The following is a 19,895-nucleotide window of genomic DNA, read 5'->3' as shown; positions in this document are numbered from 1 at the left end:
TCTGCACTCCTCCCTTCTCCCCCAAAATTGACGACCCCGTTTCTACAGCCGACGCCTAAGCCGACGTCGGTCCTCCAACACCACCGCCTATCTAAGACGTCGGTTCTCCACCACCACCGCCGATGCTAGGGTGTTTCTCCTCTAAGACATCGCAACACAAGCTAGGGTTTCGAGTTGATCTACTGTGAGGTATGTGCCTTCAAATATTGTTAGGGTTAGGTTTAATGTTGTTAATCGGTTATGGTTTCATCAATTAATTAGTTGTTTTTGCTGAAATCAGTTAATTGGTTAGGGTTTCATCAGTTATTTGAATGCTTGTTTTGCTAAATCAGTTAATCAGGGTTAATCAGTTAGGGTTTCATCAGTTATTTGAATGCTTGTTTTGCTAAATCAGTTAATTAGTTAACAAGTTGTTTTGCTGAAATCAGTTAGGGTTTCATCAGTTATTTGAGTGTTTTACTGAAATCAATTATTTGAAAAATTATTCATATATGATGTACATGCTACAGTCTGGTAATATATTTTCCGGTAATATGTGTTGTTAATTAGTTATTTGCTTGTCTTGTTATTGATTGATAATCGTACAATCAATAATATTATGCTTAATAAAACGAATATAAGGTGCCTAGCGTGTAAAATGTAAAGGTTCTAATAGTTAAGCAGGGATAGTTGGGTATAGTGTTATACTGTTGAGTGTTTATGCTTGCTTGTAGAAACATATGATTTGTTTATGATTTCCTACCTGGTGTTGTATTGTGTATACATTTTACATTAGGTTAAAAGTTTGATTTTGTTTTTTTTTGTCATGGTGTCAAGTAGAAACACATGGGCATCGATAAATCATGGATTTCACTTGATAGACTATCAAATGCATATGACAAAGGTGTGGAGGCCTTTTTAGAGTTTGCACAAAGCAATAATCCAAACTCAAATGTTATAGCATGTCCTTGTAAAAAATGTATCAATTTGTGTCACCACTCTATTGTTGATGTCCGTTATCATTTGTTTGCCCATGGTTTCAACGAAAATTATAAGGTTTGGTCTTTTCATGGAGAAAAACTTCCTAATAACTCTAGGCCTCCCGAATTTGATGATAACTATACAAGTGATTATCACTATACAAAGGAAATGCTAGATGATGCCTTTGCCTATGTTGACAACGAACCTGAGTCTTTGAAATCACTTCTTGAAGAATGTGATAAGCCACTTTATGTAGGGTCAAAGTATAATGCACTTAGTGGATTATTGAAATTCCAACATTTGAAGGGTCAATATGGTTCGTCTGATGCTAGTTTTGATGCATTGTTGGGTGCCTTAAAAGATGTCTTACCATTAGATAGTACGATCCATAGCTCGATATATGAGGCCAAGAAGTTACTAAAAGGAGTAGGTCTACAATATGAAAAGATTCATGCATGCGAAAACGATTGTATTCTATTCTGGAAAGGACATAAGGACGCTTCTCAATGTCCAACTTGTGGTGCCTCCCGTTGGAAGAAAAATACCAAAAACGTTCCTTCAAAAGTTTTATGGTATTTTCCTCCCATTCCTAGATTTAGAAGAATGTTTTCGTCACCAGAAATCACACATGACTTAATTTGGCATGCACGAGGCTGAGTCAATAACGGTAAGCTAACTCATCCTGGTGATTCCCCCGCTTGAAAGCTTGTTGACAACGCGTGGAAAGAATTTGGAAAAGAAGATCGAAATATTAGATTAGCTTTTTCTGCCGATGGCATTAATCCTCATAAGTCGCTGAGTTCCAAGCATAGTTGTTGGCCTGTAATCCTAATAACATATAATTTGCCCTCTTATATGTGCATGTCAAGAAAAGTCATGATGTTGACTCTATTGATATCAGGGCCATACCAACCTGGTAACAATATTGATGTTTACTTGAAACCATTGATAGAAGATCTAAAACTCTTGTGGGAAACATGTGTTAAAACATTTGATGCTTATAAGAAAGAATACTTCAATCTAAGAGCAGTATTACTTTGGACTATAAATGACTTTCCCGCATATGGTAATCTTTCGGGGTGTGTTACCAAAGGTTATCATGCTTGTCCAATATGTTCAGAGAATACTTCTTCAATATGGTTGCCAAAGTCCAGAAAAGTATGCTTTCTTGGCCATAGAAACTTTCTTCCGCTTAGACATCCTTTTCGTAGAAGAAAAAAAGATTTCAACAATCAACAAGAGAGGGATGTTATGAAACACCCATTATCAGGTGAAGAAATTTATGACTATCTAGAGGGGTTTGAGAATAAATGGGGTAAGAAGAAAAAGTCAAAGAAGGAAACGTCAAAGAAGAAAACGTCAAAGAAGTCAAAGAAATCTTCAAAGAAAAAAACGCCAAAGGAGAAAACATCAAAGAAGGAAAAAGAAAGTATAGACGAGAGAACTAAATTGTGGCATAAAAAATCAATTTGTTTTAACTTGAATATTGGAAGAAGTTGCTTGTTCGTCATCAGTTAGATGTTATGCACATAGAAAAAAATGTGTGTGAGAGCGTTTATGGGACGTTGTTGAATTTGCCTCACAAGACGAAGGATGGGTTAAGCGCCCGACAAGATCTTGAGGAGTTGGGAATTAAGGCTGAATTACAAACTCAACCGAAAGGGAACCAAATTAAGGCTGAATTACAAACATTTATTTTATGATACCTTGTCTAACATAAAAGTGCCTGATGGGTATTGCTCTAACTTCAAGAATCTCGTGTCTAATGATAATTCAAAGATGAATGGTTTGAAGTCTAATGATTGTCATGTACTGATGCAGCAACTTCTTCCCTTTGCAATCAAGGGGGTGTTACACGAGAAAGTGAGGAAAACAATCATAAGTTTGTGCCATTTTTTCAACAGGTTGTGTTGTAAAGTTGTTGATGTTAATATGACACGCGGGAGCGCGTCATATTTCGTTTATGACTGGGGCTTCAACGACTCGCATTTGCGTGTCATCCATACCCTTTAATGACACGCAAAGGCCTTTTTTCTAGTAGTGCGTTTGTGCATGAAGAGATAATTAGTTTACATATATCATTTTCTAACATGATTTTATTGGTACTTGTTTGTAATTATTTGTTTTTTCAAGTTTTTCATTTTCTTTTCCAAGCTTATTACCATACATATATACTTGTGTTTAATTGTCAAAACCATTGAATTAAGTATACAATATAAGATTGTGACCTTTAACAGGTTATTCAAAACATATCTACTTTCAAGTAAAAAGTCAATACATTTTGTCTTCCACATGGCTTTATAAATTAGTCACAAGAGAATCAACTGAACACACAATTGAAGGAAATGAAGTGCAGAGAGGATACTAATTTCTTGTTGGCTGTTCTCTTTGCACTTATCCTAATATCTTCTGCTGCAAGAACTCATCATGATACTACCACCCATACCCAAAGTCACGAGGCAAAAGGTATATGGCATACGTTCTTATTAATTACTGACCACAATATTTAACTGTTATATAATTTCTTGTGTCGTGTCTTTGCAGGTGATGCGGATGTTAAAACCGAAAAGCCAGGATACTCTACTACTAGTACTAGTGGTGGTTGCTGGAAATGCTGGCCACATCCAGGCCGTCATAGGTAGAGTACTAGCAAAAGGAGCGAGGACTCCATACGCTTACGGCGTACTGAATATGATATACAATAATCTACTTAATTTATCATGATACGCCTATGCATATTTAGAGAAAATATATAAAAAGGTTTGAATTTAGCGGGTGTTTGATTTCGACATTTGGTGTTAATATGTTTAATGTATTTGTGGTTTGCAAATTACTCTTATATCTCTTGAATTTGATAGAAACCTCATAAAGTTTCACTCTTTTGATATGTCTTTGTTTCGGAATTTTATAAAGAACATGATTTAGATCTCATCAGCTTATGTACATTAATTCTTGATGATCCGTCCGGTTGCTAACCATCGTCTTTGATTGTTAAAATTTGGGCAGTGGTAAGAAATTAATCTACATTTCAATTTGTAGTAATTCATGTTCTTTGGAGAGTCATGTTAATCCTGCTTAAACTTTTCCATCTAACTGAATATATTTATACATTTGCTATGATATACAGGTACACATGCACTAAACATATACACATACAATCATACATGTACATATATATGCGAAATTTAAAACTGTTGGTTATTTAGAAAATAATATATTTCTCTACTTGGTTAGTTGGTTACATTGACTACAGAGCGACAAAGATATTAACGACGAACTATTGCATTTCATCCTCTTGTAACCATCACTAGCAACGGAACTTGGATTTTTGCAGCACATTTAGGTCATTGGTGTTCGCAGTTGATCTAGTAGTGACTATGATTAATAAGAGCATTCTATACAGCTATACTAACACTTAGGGGTGAGCAACGTAACCCCGATAACTGTTAACCGAATCATAACCAAACCGATTTTAACCGATGACCAACATAACTAGTGGGTTGGTTTAATGAATTTTCAAAACTGCCAAAAACGAGTCGTTTTGGTTTATTTTAATTCCAAACCCGCCATAACCGGCTCGACCCACTTATTTAATTGACATCACGTTTTGGATTAACTTCCACCAAACATATTGTTGTATTATACCATTTTGATGTTTTTGGCTCAATGCTTGTTATCGAATTTACTTGAGTGTTATTGCTAGATACTTGGATTACATAATGTCGTTTTTTGATTATTTGGTATTAATATTATGGATTCTATATTTTGTTTTGTTATCTCATGATTTTTTGTAATATTTGGAATCAAACTTTTTAGGCTCAATTACATTGTTTTGGTTACGGTTAACCGGCCAATAACCAACTCGTTGTAACCTTCAAAACTGATTAACATAAACCGCCATAACGGATAGATATGGTTATGGTTTTCCATTAATCGACAGACCGGTTATGATTATGGGTTTGGACTAAAATCGCCCCAAACCTACCCATGCACACGCCAAGGCTGAAAAGTCGTGATCCTCATCCCTCTCAAAGATTCGCATGTCGTTTCTTTTAGTAAGCTTCGATTTTCGTTTAATGCTTTTATTCATGGGGTGAAACATGCAAACTTATAAAAACTTATTTTTTCTATGTTCTATTCAAGTTTTATTCATGATATTCATTGTGTGTGATTATCACAAGTGTATATTTAATCGCATGTACAATCATTAACTTACAAAGCCCGTGGTAGTAGAATGATAGATCTATTGGCCCGACCCGTCATTCAGGCCTCAGGCAGAGGCCCGGGGTCTGTGTGTTCAGAATCCGACGATCATTAAACAATAAACATATTAGTCTAATCATGGGATTAGACGACTCGCTAAACGTGTCAAGATGTTTGGTTATAATCACAAAAGTATAAAAGTAACTTAACACATATGAAACATTTTCAATAGATCATTTTCTATTGTTTTATTTAAAACCTATGTTTTCACCAACTATTTTTAGTTTCTCTCGCATGTTTGTCAAGTATTAAAAATTAGTTTGTTGAAAATTACATGGTGACATAGAACGTTGGGCCTAGTTTATATAATGAATAAAACAATATATATTTCCTGTCATGTTTTATTTGTTTGTTTCATTTAAATAATATGTGCTTGTTATTTTTCAAATCTATTAATGAATTGTGAAACTTTAGTTGATCATCAGCTATGAGCAATAACGTCTCGCGCCAACATATTCTATCGTCAGTTACCATTTCCTTTAAAGAGGTAAAGTGAGTTATGTGGCACCTATATAAAGTTGAAGAGTATGAATGTATACCTCACGACCTAACACTTCCTCCAATGTGTGTGATCATTGTCTACATAAATCTGTAACGTTTTATAATCGTACTTTGTTTTTAAGTAGTTAAAACATTAAGAGGTTTATAAAATTTCAAAACCATGGAAACATAGGTTTTCAAAATTAGAACAGGTCAAAAAGCTTTTTATTAGAATATTCAATGCTAAGTTAGATGGAATAGTCAACGTATGTAGGTGAGGAAAATATTTAGGACGATTCACATAGAAGATGCCACACAAAATTGTGTATGTTCGGGATGTTTTCAATGTAACATACAAAAGCAAATAAGCAATGCCTTATTTAGGCTATATGGAAATGAAATAACGGGAAAGAACCTACTTGAAGAAACACTAAGTGACCTCGGGCAGATTACGGATAATCTGGGAGTTAAATAGATGTTTCCCACGAGGGGTTAGATCCGGCGAAGATGGTTCTTCGGATAACCTGCAAAACAGACATCGTGAGCTCGTCACTGAGAAGGGGGGGGTACCTCCTTGTGACCACCCTCCGGCGTGAGAATCAGACTAGATTGCTCTTGAATATAAGTGTATATTAAGAGAATGACTAGAGCAGATATCAGGTAATATATCAAGATATGAGATATGAGATAAGATGATACCATTCCAAGGTTTTGGAGTATTTATAGCCGAAGGTAGGTTTCCAAGCAAGTACAGCCGGCTGAATAGTGTTCCTGTTCTGCCAACTGTGGGCTACGCACATGCCATGCTGGTGGTTGGTGGATAGGCAGCGGCTGATAGTGACCAAGCCGGCTGTGTACTATTCCTGTTCCACCAACTGCAGGCTATGTACGTCCTCCGACAGGTTGGTGAGTAGGCAGCGGCTAATAGTGACATACAGTACAAGAGCGTGCTGCTCGTCATACTGTTGTCAGTGAGCTGTCGTATCCTTGGTCTGATCTTTTGTCCATACCTCGTCAGGTACAGTACAAAAGATCCTCCAGTATCGTACGGACTGGCTCATTTGTGCGGGAGTTTTCCCGGCTTTGTGCGGGAGTGTTCCCGGCTTGCTCACTCCTTCTTCAGGTGACATTGCTGAATTATTTAAGAGTTAAGTGCCTTGTGCGTGTAGCCTTGCTGCGCGGGTAGCCTTCCCTGATGGCTTGTATCCGCAGCTGCGGGAACAGGCGGGGTACTTCACCATTGGGAGGTTTTTCCTGCGGGAACAGCTTGCGTACTGCGCGTAAGGACGTCACGTCTCTGAGCATGGTTGGTCCTGCGGATCCAGTTGGTTTCTGCGCAGACGTCCCTCTTCAAGGTGAGTTCTGCGAGTTTAGCCTTTGCGCAGACGTCCCTGTTGAAGGTGAGTCTTGCGGATTCAACTACGCAGGCTTCCCTCTTTGAGGTGAGTCTTGCGGGTCCAACTGGGCTTTGCTGGGACCTACCTCTTCAAGTCCCCCCAGTCCAATGTTCTTCTCATGAATTGTTAATAAGTGAGGTGAACTTTTGGATTTAAGCAAAGGGTTTTGAAAAGGGTTTAGTTTTAAGGTTTTCCATGGGGATTCTTCCCGCGGAAGTCCTAATGTCACGTGCAAAAATTCCCGACTTTTCTGCTTGATCTTTGGGTGTGATGCGGGTAGGTCTGTAACCTCCTCGCAAGTCAGGAGCGTTGAGTTCCACTTGTGTAGATTCTCCATGAGGTTTTGGTAGTTTTGAACATAGTGATCAATTATGTTTAAACAACCAATTCCATCTTGGAGCTTCAAACAATCTAGTTCTCGACGTTCCCGCTATGCGGGGATGTTATTCCCGTTTCCGCAAGCATGGCCCGGAAGATCCTTCTTGGTTTCAATTCCCTGCGGAGTGCTAGGTATGTGAAGGGTTTCGCCTTGACACTGTACCCGCACTCGTCTTATAGTTACTTTACTTCCAAGGTATTCCTGGCTTCAATTCCCTGCGGGTGCTTAGTATGTGAAGGGTTTTGCCTTGACACTGTACTCGCACCCGTCTTATGGTTACTTGGTTGCCGAGGTATTCTTGGCTTCAATTCCCTGCAGGTGCTAAGTATGTGAAGGGTTTTGCCTTAACACTGTACTCGCACCTGTCTTATAGTTACTTGGTTGCCAAGGTAAGGGGTATATTCCCGCTTACTTTTGAATCTTTTTTAATCTTTTTGAAATTCGAAGAGTTGGTGAAAGGATAAGAACAGTCCAAACAATAGCGTACACACCTATTGTTTGGTCTTAGGTTCCTCTTTTATATATCTTGCACGTGAAGCATGTTAGCTCTAACCAAATAGTAGGGTGTTCATTTATAATAAATGAACACCCTACTATTTGGTTAGAGCTAACATGCTTCACGTGCAAGATATATAAAAGAGGAACCTAAGACCAAACAATAGGTGTGTACGCTACATTTAGATTGTAGATCATATGCTCCTTTATTAGTATCCTGAGCATCATACTATAGTACATGTTACTTCACTGATATTTTATCAGAAAGTCCATTCAATACTTTCACATGTGAATATATGGAGAACGCTATCAAGGTTATCTAAGTTCACATAATCATTTCAAAGTGTCCTGCTTGCGGTGCGCGCATATAATGTATATATGTGTGAACCCTCGGGTGGGCAAAAGTAAAATTGCACTAATTTTGACGTTATTTTACTAATTTTGTGAAAATAACGTTAAAAGTGATGGAAGGTTAATCAGGCATCATGTGGTGGCGTTGATAGCCGAAAGACAAGGGTACATGCACCAATCAGCCGGCGTCTCGATGATTGAGTGCTATGTGCCTTATGTAATATGTCCAAGGCTTGATGCAAAACTACTATCGAGCCGGGGGTCTCACCGGAAGCAGCCTCTCTATCCCCATGGGGTAGAGGTAAGGCTGTCTACATCTTACCCTCCTCAGACCCTACCATAGCTTTGCTATTGGTGGGATATACTGAGTACGATGATTATGATATAATCATTTCAAGATAACATTAGAAGTTGGTTAGTCATAATATTGTGAATCATGTTCGAATCTTTCGTCTTCGCAATAGAAGCATATTTGTATGGTAAAGTGTATCATATATATACGACTACAACAAGAGGTCCTCAGACCGAACCATTTGATGTAGTTCGATCCTTCATTTTTCACATGAAACAACTTAGATACATGCATACAAGCAAATATTGTTTCGATTAACATTTTTTAAAACACGAAACTTAAACTGAACTAAATAATTGGATGGTCGTATTTTGTGAAAGACCAACTTGTTCAACAGATCAATTCTTTTTGTTTGGTTCACCTCCTTTCATTTATTACTAAGCACAAAATTGGTCCAAAATAATGATTATATACCATTCTTAGAGGGGAATGGACGCTCGTGGGTATTACTCATGCACTGGTCAATCATGTAGTGTCACCTCATTTCTACCCTTAATTACCCACAAACTACAAAGTTACTGGCAACACCTACCCACAAGTACCCTAGAACTTTATTAATTCATTTTAATTCTTCAATGGTCAACAATGAATCAATTTTGTGTGGCAAACATTTGCCATGAAATGAAGTCATACACCTTACCCATACGGGATGAGGTGGTGTTGTCATGTGGTTTGGAACCCATACACCATACCCATATGGGTGCCCCTTCCTCTCTTATTTCAACAACTTTACCTATTTAAAGTAAGTTCCGTTTTTCTTATAAAATTAAAAACATTAGCCTTAAAAAAATTGTTTTAAAAGAAACAAGATAAATAAAAAACAAAAATAATACATGTCATGAAAACACCAAAAAAATCGAGATAATTTTTTTTCTTTCTTTCACAGTGAAAGGCCTATATTATAAAAGAAAAAAAAAACAACTCACAAGAAGCGAGAGTCTAAGAGTACAAACAACTGAATAACAAAATAATTAAATCACAAAAACAAGAGACCATCTATAAAGGAAAATTTTCAAAAATATTTGCACCATTTCTCTCATTCAACCCAATCTTTTGTTTATATGCTTGAACCATTATGAGGTTGCTTTGATGTCATTAACCAATATATCCATCGACTTATGTTTATTGTTGAATAACTTATCATTTTTTTTATTTTCACACCATCCAACATGTGATATTTAGATTGCTTTAATTGCCATACACTCCTCTTTATTCTTCTTAGGCTTGTTAAGATTTTCAAGAATGTCCTTTACCGAGTTGAAATTGGTTGTAACTAGAAGCTTCACTAATGCATGCATGATAAACCAAACTTATTTTCACTTCCGCAATGAACCATAAGATGTGTTGCCGTTTCCAATTCCGAAGAACACAACACACAAACATCATCACCCACATCTATGCCTCGTGTCAACAATGTAATTTTTGTGGAAATTCTATCTACTAACAACCTCTATATGAAATAAATTATCTTAACAGGGACACTTTTTAACCGGTAACTACCATCTATCAATTGATGATCAGCATTATCCATTTTCCACCTCAAAATTTTAAACTAAGAGCATCCACAACCACAAACCGCCACATCATAGTCCAAACTTTTCTCAACCCCCCCCCCCCTAATTTTTTTCTACAACAAATCTTCACAAACTCCATTACATATATTATAAGTGTGTGTGTGTATAATATGTATATATGCATGAGAGAGAGAGAGGGAGAGAGATAAAGAGGGTGGCCCCACCTTGTAGGGTTGTTGTCGGTTTGTATTCACAAACCTTAGCTCCAGAAACTTGCTCCACAACAAGGGAAGTTTGTCACCTCAAGTTTATTCATTTGCCACATCAAGTTTATTCATTTGCCACATCATCCAGACCTCAGGCTGCGTAGCTTGTTATGGATGCTCTAAGAAAGGATTCACTGAGTCGTCAATACCCTTCCACCACTAACTATACAGTTTATCCACAAAAGACACACTCGATACAAATTTAGACAATTTTTTAGATCATTGCCTAAATGAGCTGAATTTGGAACTCTATTACATCCCCATATCCATCTAATCTCATATTCTATCAACACCTAACAATCTTTCACCAGTATGTCTTATTTTGTTTTTCAAGCAAGAACAAAGATGGAGACAATTTTAAAGGTTGTGTACATGTCCAAATATCAAGCCAGAACTGAGTCTTATCACACATCCCGAGTTGAACACAAAGACTCTCAAGCATCTTCATATTGGCCACTGAATCATCATACTCCGTTCTATCTATATTTTCCAAGCATCACCGACAGACTTTTTTAACCAGAATGGCGGAATCGTTTCCAAATTCCAGTTATTCGTATGCACTGCTGTTAAGACTTTGACCCAAAGAGAGTCACTGTCATTCTCGTACCATTTAGTAAGTGGAGCCGTGTTTGTTGCTTTTGAACTACTAACCCCTAACCCACCACGATCTTTATCAAGAATTATTTTTTGTCATGCAACCAACTAATCTTCTCTTTTTCTTCATTCTCAACCCATAAAAATCGTATTCGTTTCCTCTCCAATTGCTTTAACACCATAACTAGTGCTTTGAATATAGAGAAGTAGTACATACCCAAACTACCATACCGATTTAAATAATTTTCCATCAAATTTGTCTAAGATTGTTTTCAGCTTCTAACCAATCCCATATTTACACCTATTGGTAATCCGAGGTAAATAAACGGAATCTTATCAATCTTACAAGGCCAACTGAAGCCATCGATTCAACTATATTTAGATCGACCGTCACTCGAAGAACACCAAATAGTTTTATTAATTGTGAACTAGAAACGAAATGAATAGTTACAAATGAATTTAGACTTTAAACTTTTCTACTAAAAGTATTTGCTAATCACTTATTAATCAATCTAGCTATGAAGCTTTTTGGTCAAAATAGTAGGTTTGGACCATAAATCCAATAACACACACTATAAACGAGTTCATTGGTGTTTGGTTTTGCCCAATTTTGAAACGATCTTAACCGAAACCTAGCCATAATTTTTAAAAAGGAAAAGTTAAACCGTTCATTATCAGTTTAGATACTTCGATTTGGTTTTATCTTGAGGTGTAAATAGCCGGAGACGAGCATTAGCTCAAGCTCGTCTAATTTTATATGTGCTAATGGCTTATAATTAAATAAACATTATAGCCGGCTCGGCTCGTTTATTAATGAAACTTATATTTAAACCTGACATCATTTAATCGCGACTAGATTCGAGCTTTTAACAAGCCGCTATCAACTTGATTTCGGTTTCAATTAATAGGTTTTTTCCCCTAACCATGGTTCTGTCTGTACGCGGTTTCCTTCTTCTTCCTCACCCCCACTCCAGGTGCTATTAACCCTATTATTATTATTATTATCATACACACATACATATATATACATACATATATTTATACACTCTCTTTATTTATTTGTTTCATTCAAAGAACCGATTTTTATTATACGATTCACTTCACCCATCGATCTTCATAACACAATTCAAGAAACACCCCCAAATTCTAGTGTTAAGTGAACGTTCAATTTGAGATCAGGTTGATTCAAAAGATGGATTTGGATAATAATGGGGATTCGGGTTTTCTTGACCCGGAATTGTTGCAGCTGAATGAGGTGTCTTCTTTGGCTATTAAGTCGAATCCTAATGTTGCACAGAAGCTGTTCGACCAATGGCTTTCACTTCCTGAAACAACCCTCTTGGTAATAATAATATTATTTATGTTTAAAGTTATTATTATCATTTAAAGTTGAGTAATTTGCCTTATTTAGTTAAAGAATTGTGTGCAATAAGTGGTTGTTGATATTTTGTAGTAGTAACATAAATGCTTTTGTAAATAGGATGTTGAAAGGCATCTGGATAATAATGTTATAAATAGACATAGTAAAGTTATAGAATTTAGACGCGGAACCGTTAGGAAAGTGACATTTTAAGAGTTGGTTGAGCTTTTTTGCTGTTTTTGGAGGTTTTATTTGCTATTTATGATGAATATGAGGATTTGAAGTAGCAACTTTTTGTTGTTGGATTTCTTTAGTTTAGTTGCATTATTATATTTGTTGCATAGGAATGTAATTATAGCATGATGCATGAGTTATGATGTAATCACAATTCTAAAGGTAAAATTGTTTGTATTGTTATACTTGGTGTTTTGGAATGTGTGTATTGCATGATGTATGATGGAAATCACAAATGGTTTTATTTTATAATTCGTTTTGGTTTTCAAGTTTGAAACTTTGGGAAAAGGGTTATTGAAATCATAATTAGTTAAGCTTGTTGGTCACAGTATGAAATTGTAGGAAAGGGTTATTTAGGCATGACGAATTAGATAGGAAACTCAAGTTATGGTGTATCAGTTTGGATCTATGCCAGGACTGTCAACTACAAAGGCAATACACATCCTAAGGACACTGATGAAAAAGTATAAATAAAGGAGGGAGGGGGGGGGGGATTTGCATATGGTGTTCGTTGACCTTGAAAAGGCTTATGATAGCGTGGCCTGTCGACTCGTGGAGTAATTTGGGATAGTCTCGAGGAAAGAGGAATTCCTTGAAGGTATATAGACATAACTAGGTATATGTATGGCAGTGCTAGGGCAATTGTTCAGACACTAGTAGGGGGATATGGATTCCTTCTATGTGGAGATGGGCCTTCACTAAAGATCCGCGTTGAGTCTATTTCGTTTTGCACTAGTATTAGATGAGTTGTCATCAATTCAGGGGTACATTCAGTGGTGCATGCTTGGTTTAAAAAGGCGCGCCTGAGGCGTCCTAAGCGTTTTGTAAAACGCCTTATTTTACGTAAGGCGCAAAATTACATGAAGCGGCCTAAAGCGGCGCCTCAGCGGGTGAGGCGTGAGGCGTTTGAGGCGGCGCTTCATGTGATGCAGTCTAAATTAGGTTGAAAATGTAACTGTTTAGGCCCATCTGCTTAAAATATTAACGTTTGGGCCATCCGCAAAACATTACCCAGCCGTATTATATAAATCTTATCACTGAAACTTCAATTCAAACCACTCTTTAATTTTCATATTCAAAGTTTATCTTCTCCGAATGTCAACCTTCTAGACGGTTCAAGTTTATCTTCTCCTTAGTTATTAGTCCCATCTTTTTAATTGGTTTAAACCCTCATAATTATTACACATTTGTTTATGACTCAAGAGGTATTTTCTTCGTTATTACTTTTTACTATATATTTTTATTTTTATTATTATTAAATGCTTGTGTTATACATTTTTTTATTTTTAATCGGCTTGTCTTCTAAGAATGTAAGTGTTTTGCTACTTTTAAGTATGTTTTATAATGTTTAAACTATGTATTAAGTATTCATGTTCGGTTTTACAAATATGTTTTATCTTTATAATCGATTAACAAGTAAAATATGTCATGTATAATTAATTTTTAGTATTTTTTTAATTGAGCGCCTCACATACGTGTAGCTCTCGCTTCACGCCTAGCGCTTCACGCTTCGGCTTTTTGGACCAAAACGCCTCGCCTCGCCTAACGCTTTTTTAAACCAAGGGTGCATGTTTGTCGAGGATAAGCATGCACTAAACAACAGACCAGAGGAGTGGTGGGAAGCCATAGAGCGCAAAGGCCTGCATGTAAGTCGGTTGAAAAATCAAGAAGACACAAGCGAGAAGGCTGGGGGTGGTAGAGATTAGTATGTTGAGATCGTTGTATACTTGAGATAGAAATGAAGTCTTTCTGGTGATTGCGGATAAGATAAGGGATGAGATAATGAGATGATTTGAACATGTGAAGAGTAGATGGATGGCGGCACATGTACAAAGCGTGGAGACCCTTTTAATAGAGGGGAGGAGCAGGGGCAGATCTAAACTGTCATGGGATGAGCAAATTAGGCAGGATTTGGTATACTCGCACCTCTCCGGGGATATGATTGGGATAGGAGTTCTTGGAAGGGTTAAAGGTTAGAGATTTTTAGGGCTTTGTCTACGTGCCTTAGCATTTTCTACTTACTATTAGTGGTGGAATGATGAGGATGTTACATGCTTAGTCACTGACTATTAACAATTGGAGATCTGTAATACTGATAATCAGCTACACCTTCGATTTCAGATGCTATTTGTATCATAGTTATCAAATGCGATAAGCGCTCGAAAGCGTTGAGGCTGGGTCTAGCGCCCAGGCGATAAGCGCAAAAAAAGCGCCCGATTTAAAAAAAAGCGCACATTAAAAAAACAAAAAAATTAACTTAAATAGAACATCTTGTGAAGAGCAAATACATTCATTCTTCAAAATAGTTTATAAAAACAACCAAAAACCAAAAAGTGCATAGTAAATAAAGAAATCCGAAATTAGGGAAATAAGAACAAAAGTAACCTGTAATTTTTAATTTCTTGATGATTTTGTGTGATATAATATAACCCCCTAAATAGTGGAGTGTTAGGGGACTCCTAGAGAATAGAAACAAATAATTAAAGAGAATTTATTACGCATGGGAGGTTTGGGAAAATAAGACTGCGCATTAAATATCTGCCGCATGCTAGTCGCACTTAATGCGCCTGGCGCTTTAAATGAGCTTAAGCGCAAAAAGCGTGCGCTTTTAATAACTATGATTTGTATCCTTTTGTTATGTGGGATTGCCAAGAAATTGTAGCATATGTAAAGGATTTTCTCATAATTGAACTTAGTCTGGCAATTTATTAGTGACCTGTGAGAAGTTTGGACATCCAACTTGAACATTTCGTATTATGCTACATTAAAGTTGCAATCTTTTTGTTGTTGAATGTGTTGCTTAGGAATGTATTTTAGCATGATGTGTGATTGAAATCACAATTCTGAATGTGAAATCATTTTTATTGTTTTGAAATGTTGTAATGTATGATTAAAATCATAATTAGTGTGGCCTTTTTATTCATTCTTATTCATTTTTGGTTTTCAGTGTCCTAAGGTAATTTTGGGTTATTCACATAATATCAATATCAATTTTTTTATCGTATTTTATGTCTTTATATAGGTGAAATCTTTATTCAACAATGCTAAGGCGGGCGCTCCATTAAATATAGCTGGATCAATTTCCAGCCCAAAAACTCCTTCTGGAAATTTAGTACCTCCACTTTCACCAAGAAGTTCATCATCGGGTTCTCCCCGAATCACAAAACAGAGAGTGGGCCCATCTGTATTAGGGTCTCCATTAAAAGTAATAAGCGAGCCCGTCAAAGAATTGATACCTCAGGTCAAATTAAGAAGAAATTGAGTTATTTTTTTTAATATATTTTCGTTAGTTATTAAACTTGACTGGATCATGTGCAATTGCTGCAGTTTTACTTTCAAAATGGCCGACCAGCGCCCAAGGACTTAAAAGAAAAATGTTTGTTTAAATGTAATCAGTTTTTCTATGGTCATCCTGATGGACTACAATTGCACGGTGAGATTCAAACCACATTTGTTAAAGTATGAATTGTCAAATTTTGTAGTTTGACCATGCTAATATTATTTAAAATATGTAGAACTTAAACCGCTTACGAAGGAACTTTGCGAACTACCGTCTTTCTTTTCGGCTGTCCTTTTTAAAAAGATTGACGTTGCAGGCACAGGAGTTGTGACTAGGTAAGTTTGTATAGTCTTATGTTTCTTTGAAGAAATGTTTTAATGTTTTTATAAAAAAACTTATCTTTTTTTTCTTTTTTTTGCAGGGATGCATTTGTTGATTATTGGATTAATGGTAACATGTTAATTAAAGATGTTGCTACTCGGATATATACATTACTGAAACAGCCAGATTTGAGATATCTGACTCATGTAATTTTATAACATCAAATCTGTTCGTTCCATCATGATTTTGTTTTTCCATTTTGAAATGAAAAACTTACCCATGAATTAAATTATAATATTTATCATTGTAGGAGGATTTTAAACCCATACTGCGGGAACTATTGGCAACTCATCCGGGTTTGGAGTTCTTACAGGGCACGCCTGAATTTCAGGAGAGATATGGTATGTATGTTTGAATTATCTTTTAGGGATAATTTCATATATACCCCTAAAAACTTGCAAAATATATATATATATATATATATATATATATATATATATATATCCAGTGCAAACTTAAAAAATCATATATGCCCTTAATAACTTGTTAAAATATCAAATTTTAAGTTTGCATTAGGGTGTATATGATATTTTACAATTTTTTAGGATGTGTAAGAAATTTTCCCTATTTTTTATTATTATATCAATTATATGTGCAAAATGAGCAATGTTCCATATTTTTATATTTTCATTGTCTTATTTTGTTTTTAACAATTTTTTCCTCTTCAACGTTGGCTTGTGTAATTTATGATTGTGATGTCATAAATATTGATTTGATCTTTTCTTAAATATTTGAGTTTTGTAATTTAAGTGTTGCATTTTTTGTGACCAGCTGAAACAGTAATATACAGAATCTTCTACTACATGAATAGAGCGGGTGATTCTCGTCTTACCCTGCGGGAGCTAAAACATGGAAATTTAATCGCTGCAATGCAACACGCAGATGAAGAAGAGGACATTAACAAAGTTTTGAAGTAATATTTTTTATAATTTGAGTCAATTCGTTAATATATATTAAATTACTAATATTGTATTTTGTTACAGATATTTCTCGTACGAGCATTTTTATGTAATATACTGCAAGTTTTGGGAGCTTGACACGGATCATGATTTCTTAATCGATAAAGAGAATCTAATACGATACGGGAATCATGCACTCACATACCGAATTGTTGACCGAATATTTTCCCAGGTTTGTAATATCGTTGGCTTTTTCCTTTGAGTAAGTTACAGTCGTCTTTCCTGTGATTTGGCCAAAATAACACTTTTTGTTCAGTAGTTCTAATTTGACTTCTCAATCACTGTGGTCTCATTTTCGTTTCAATTAAAGCCAGTTCTGTAGTTAGGCCTGTAATTGTAAACAAACCAAACATTCAGTGAACTGTTCGTGAACTGTTTGGCGGGATCCGGGAAGTTATATATTCATTAAACAAACGAACATGACTTTTTGACTTATGTTCATTTAGCTAAAATGCTAAACGAGCAAACATGAACACGTCTTGTTCATTCATTTTTGTTCATGAACGTTCATTTATGTTTGATAGTTTACGTTTAGTTTATGTATTTTATTTAAATTGTTAGCCTCATTACAATTTAGTCTTGTTAGGCCCAACAGATTAATATTCACGTTTACTTCTAATTGTGTTTGCTCTTATATGTTCATTCATCTATGTTGAGTTATATCTGTTCTCTTATGTCCGTTTACGTTAATGAACCGTTCATTTATAAACGGACGAACATGAACAAGTTCAATTTCTTAAAGAACGAACACAAACAAGAAAACCCTGTTCGTGTTCGATCGTCTGTTCAGTGAAAGTTAAACGAACAAACACGAATATGCTGTGTTTGTTCAGTTCATTTACAAGCCTCTCTTTAGTTCATTCGACTAAAGGGTTATTTTGACCAAACCACAGGACAAAACCGAATTTCTCTTGTTTTATTTATCTGTAAAATAAAGAAGTGTTCTCTTTGTTCAATTTTTAAGTGGTTAAACTTTTTTTCTTTTTTCTTTTTTTGTTTAGGTACCAAGAAAATTTACCAGTGGCGTGGATGGGAAAATGGGATATGAAGATTTCGTTTATTTTATTTTGTCTGAAGAGGACAAATCATCTGAGCAGAGTTTGGAATACTGGTATGTTTGACTTTGACAGTTTGACTCATAGTTCAATTACATTGTTTGGCTTCTTTCTTGAAACACTGTTCGATCTTTTATTTTCCCTTTTCTAATTTTTTTACTTTTATAATATATTATCAGGTTTAAATGCGTAGACTTGGACGCAAACGGAATAATTACAAGAAACGAAATGCAATTCTTTTACGAAGAACAATTGCATCGAATGGAATGCATGGCCCAAGAGCCTGTTCTTTTTGAGGACATATTGTGTCAAATCGTTGACATGATTGGCCCGAAGGTAATCTTTTACTATGTAATATAAATATTATAGTAAACGGTTATAGTGTAACTTTTAGAATGGGCAAAATAGTAATTTTACCTGACCTCCAATCTAGATGGTTGAGGACTATATCCTCAATTTTTAAACCATAAGCACCATTTATGTAATTTACTCATATTATGTTAATATGTTGTTAACATTTTGTTAATTGCAGGACGAGGGATATTTTACCCTGCGTGATTTGAAAGGAAGTAAACTTGCTGGCAGTGTTTTTAATATTCTTTTTAACCTTAATAAATTTATGGCGTTTGAAACTCGTGACCCGTTTCTCATACGTCAGGTAAATATATTATTTAGAAATTAATTTATGTCGGCAAAATATTAATATAAAAATAATTACATAATACAGGAGCGCGAGAATCCAACATTAACAGAGTGGGACCGGTTTGCACATCGGGAGTATATTAGGCTGTCAATGGAGGAAGATGCTGACGATGCATCTAATGGTAGCGCTGATGTGTGGGATGAATCTCTTGAAGCCCCCTTTTGAATTGAAAATAAAGGTATTTAAAAAAAATACTAATTCCAAGTTTTACAAAATTATAATATAGAATAGCAATGGACTTAGGTTGGTGGGCTGTTTTGCTAATTATAATAACGTTTCGACCTCGTAACTATAGCTTTTTTGAAATGGGCTAGTTTGGTAATTTAGTCTGTTAGACCAGTTTGACCCCTTAAGAGAGAAAACATAGTTAATGGGTCGATATCGTGACAACTAATGTTTTACTAATGTGTTGAGTTTTAGATGGCAGGTCAAATGGAGGAGTTTTTTTAATTTAAGCTGTGGTCAACAAAAGCATGTAAAGTTTTGAATATAGTGGTCAATTATGGTCAACATCATGGTGAGGAGGTTAAACTGCTATCCGAATTAATGGGTTGGTTTTCTAGCAGACGAAATTGGGCTCCGAAGTTGCAGTTGCATGCTCAATAGAAACAGTTAGGTGCTTTAACTGGAAGCATTTAGTGTTTTTGGCAACTTATTATTAGCATTGTTCTTTTGAATAGTTAGATGTCTTTTTTTACATTTTGTTCATCGAATATTAATGGGGAATAGTCCGGTCGATCCGGTCACGTGAGGTTTTAGTTCAACTTTCAGACACTTATTTGTTCTTGAAACAGTTGTTTTGTGATGGTTTGGACTAGTGTTTGTAATTAATATGTTACAATTTGATTTGTTGAAATTTATCAAAATGGTAT

At 35.7% G+C, this 19,895-nt stretch overlaps 2 protein-coding genes across 2 annotated transcripts; both read left to right on the top strand.

The window, feature by feature from the left end:
* Positions 1-825: 825 nt before the first annotated feature.
* On the top strand, positions 826-2,478 carry LOC143561837 (uncharacterized). The gene is made up of 2 exons (XM_077049807.1): positions 826-1,429; positions 1,862-2,478. Exons 1-2 carry the CDS (start codon positions 826-828, stop codon positions 2,476-2,478), a joined length of 1,221 nt encoding a protein of 406 aa, XP_076905922.1.
* A 9,455-nt stretch (positions 2,479-11,933) lies between these two features.
* Positions 11,934-19,895, top strand: LOC143561838 (serine/threonine protein phosphatase 2A regulatory subunit B''beta-like). The gene is made up of 13 exons (XM_077049808.1): positions 11,934-12,393; positions 15,668-15,886; positions 15,973-16,078; positions 16,161-16,260; positions 16,347-16,452; positions 16,557-16,647; positions 17,078-17,219; positions 17,290-17,437; positions 18,267-18,376; positions 18,500-18,656; positions 18,853-18,978; positions 19,048-19,201; positions 19,444-19,895. The coding sequence occupies exons 1-12, from the start codon at positions 12,244-12,246 to the stop codon at positions 19,186-19,188; spliced, it is 1,596 nt and encodes a 531-aa protein (XP_076905923.1). The 5' UTR covers positions 11,934-12,243; the 3' UTR covers positions 19,189-19,201; positions 19,444-19,895.

The sequence above is a fragment of the Bidens hawaiensis genome, unplaced genomic scaffold (genome assembly GCF_021521415.1).
Source record: "Bidens hawaiensis isolate Kalapana, Puna unplaced genomic scaffold, B.hawaiensis_p1.1 tig00020824_1, whole genome shotgun sequence".
Lineage (NCBI taxonomy): Eukaryota > Viridiplantae > Streptophyta > Magnoliopsida > Asterales > Asteraceae > Bidens > Bidens hawaiensis.
Note: the sequence above shows the minus strand (reverse complement) of the source record. Positions and strands in the feature narration are given on the sequence as shown.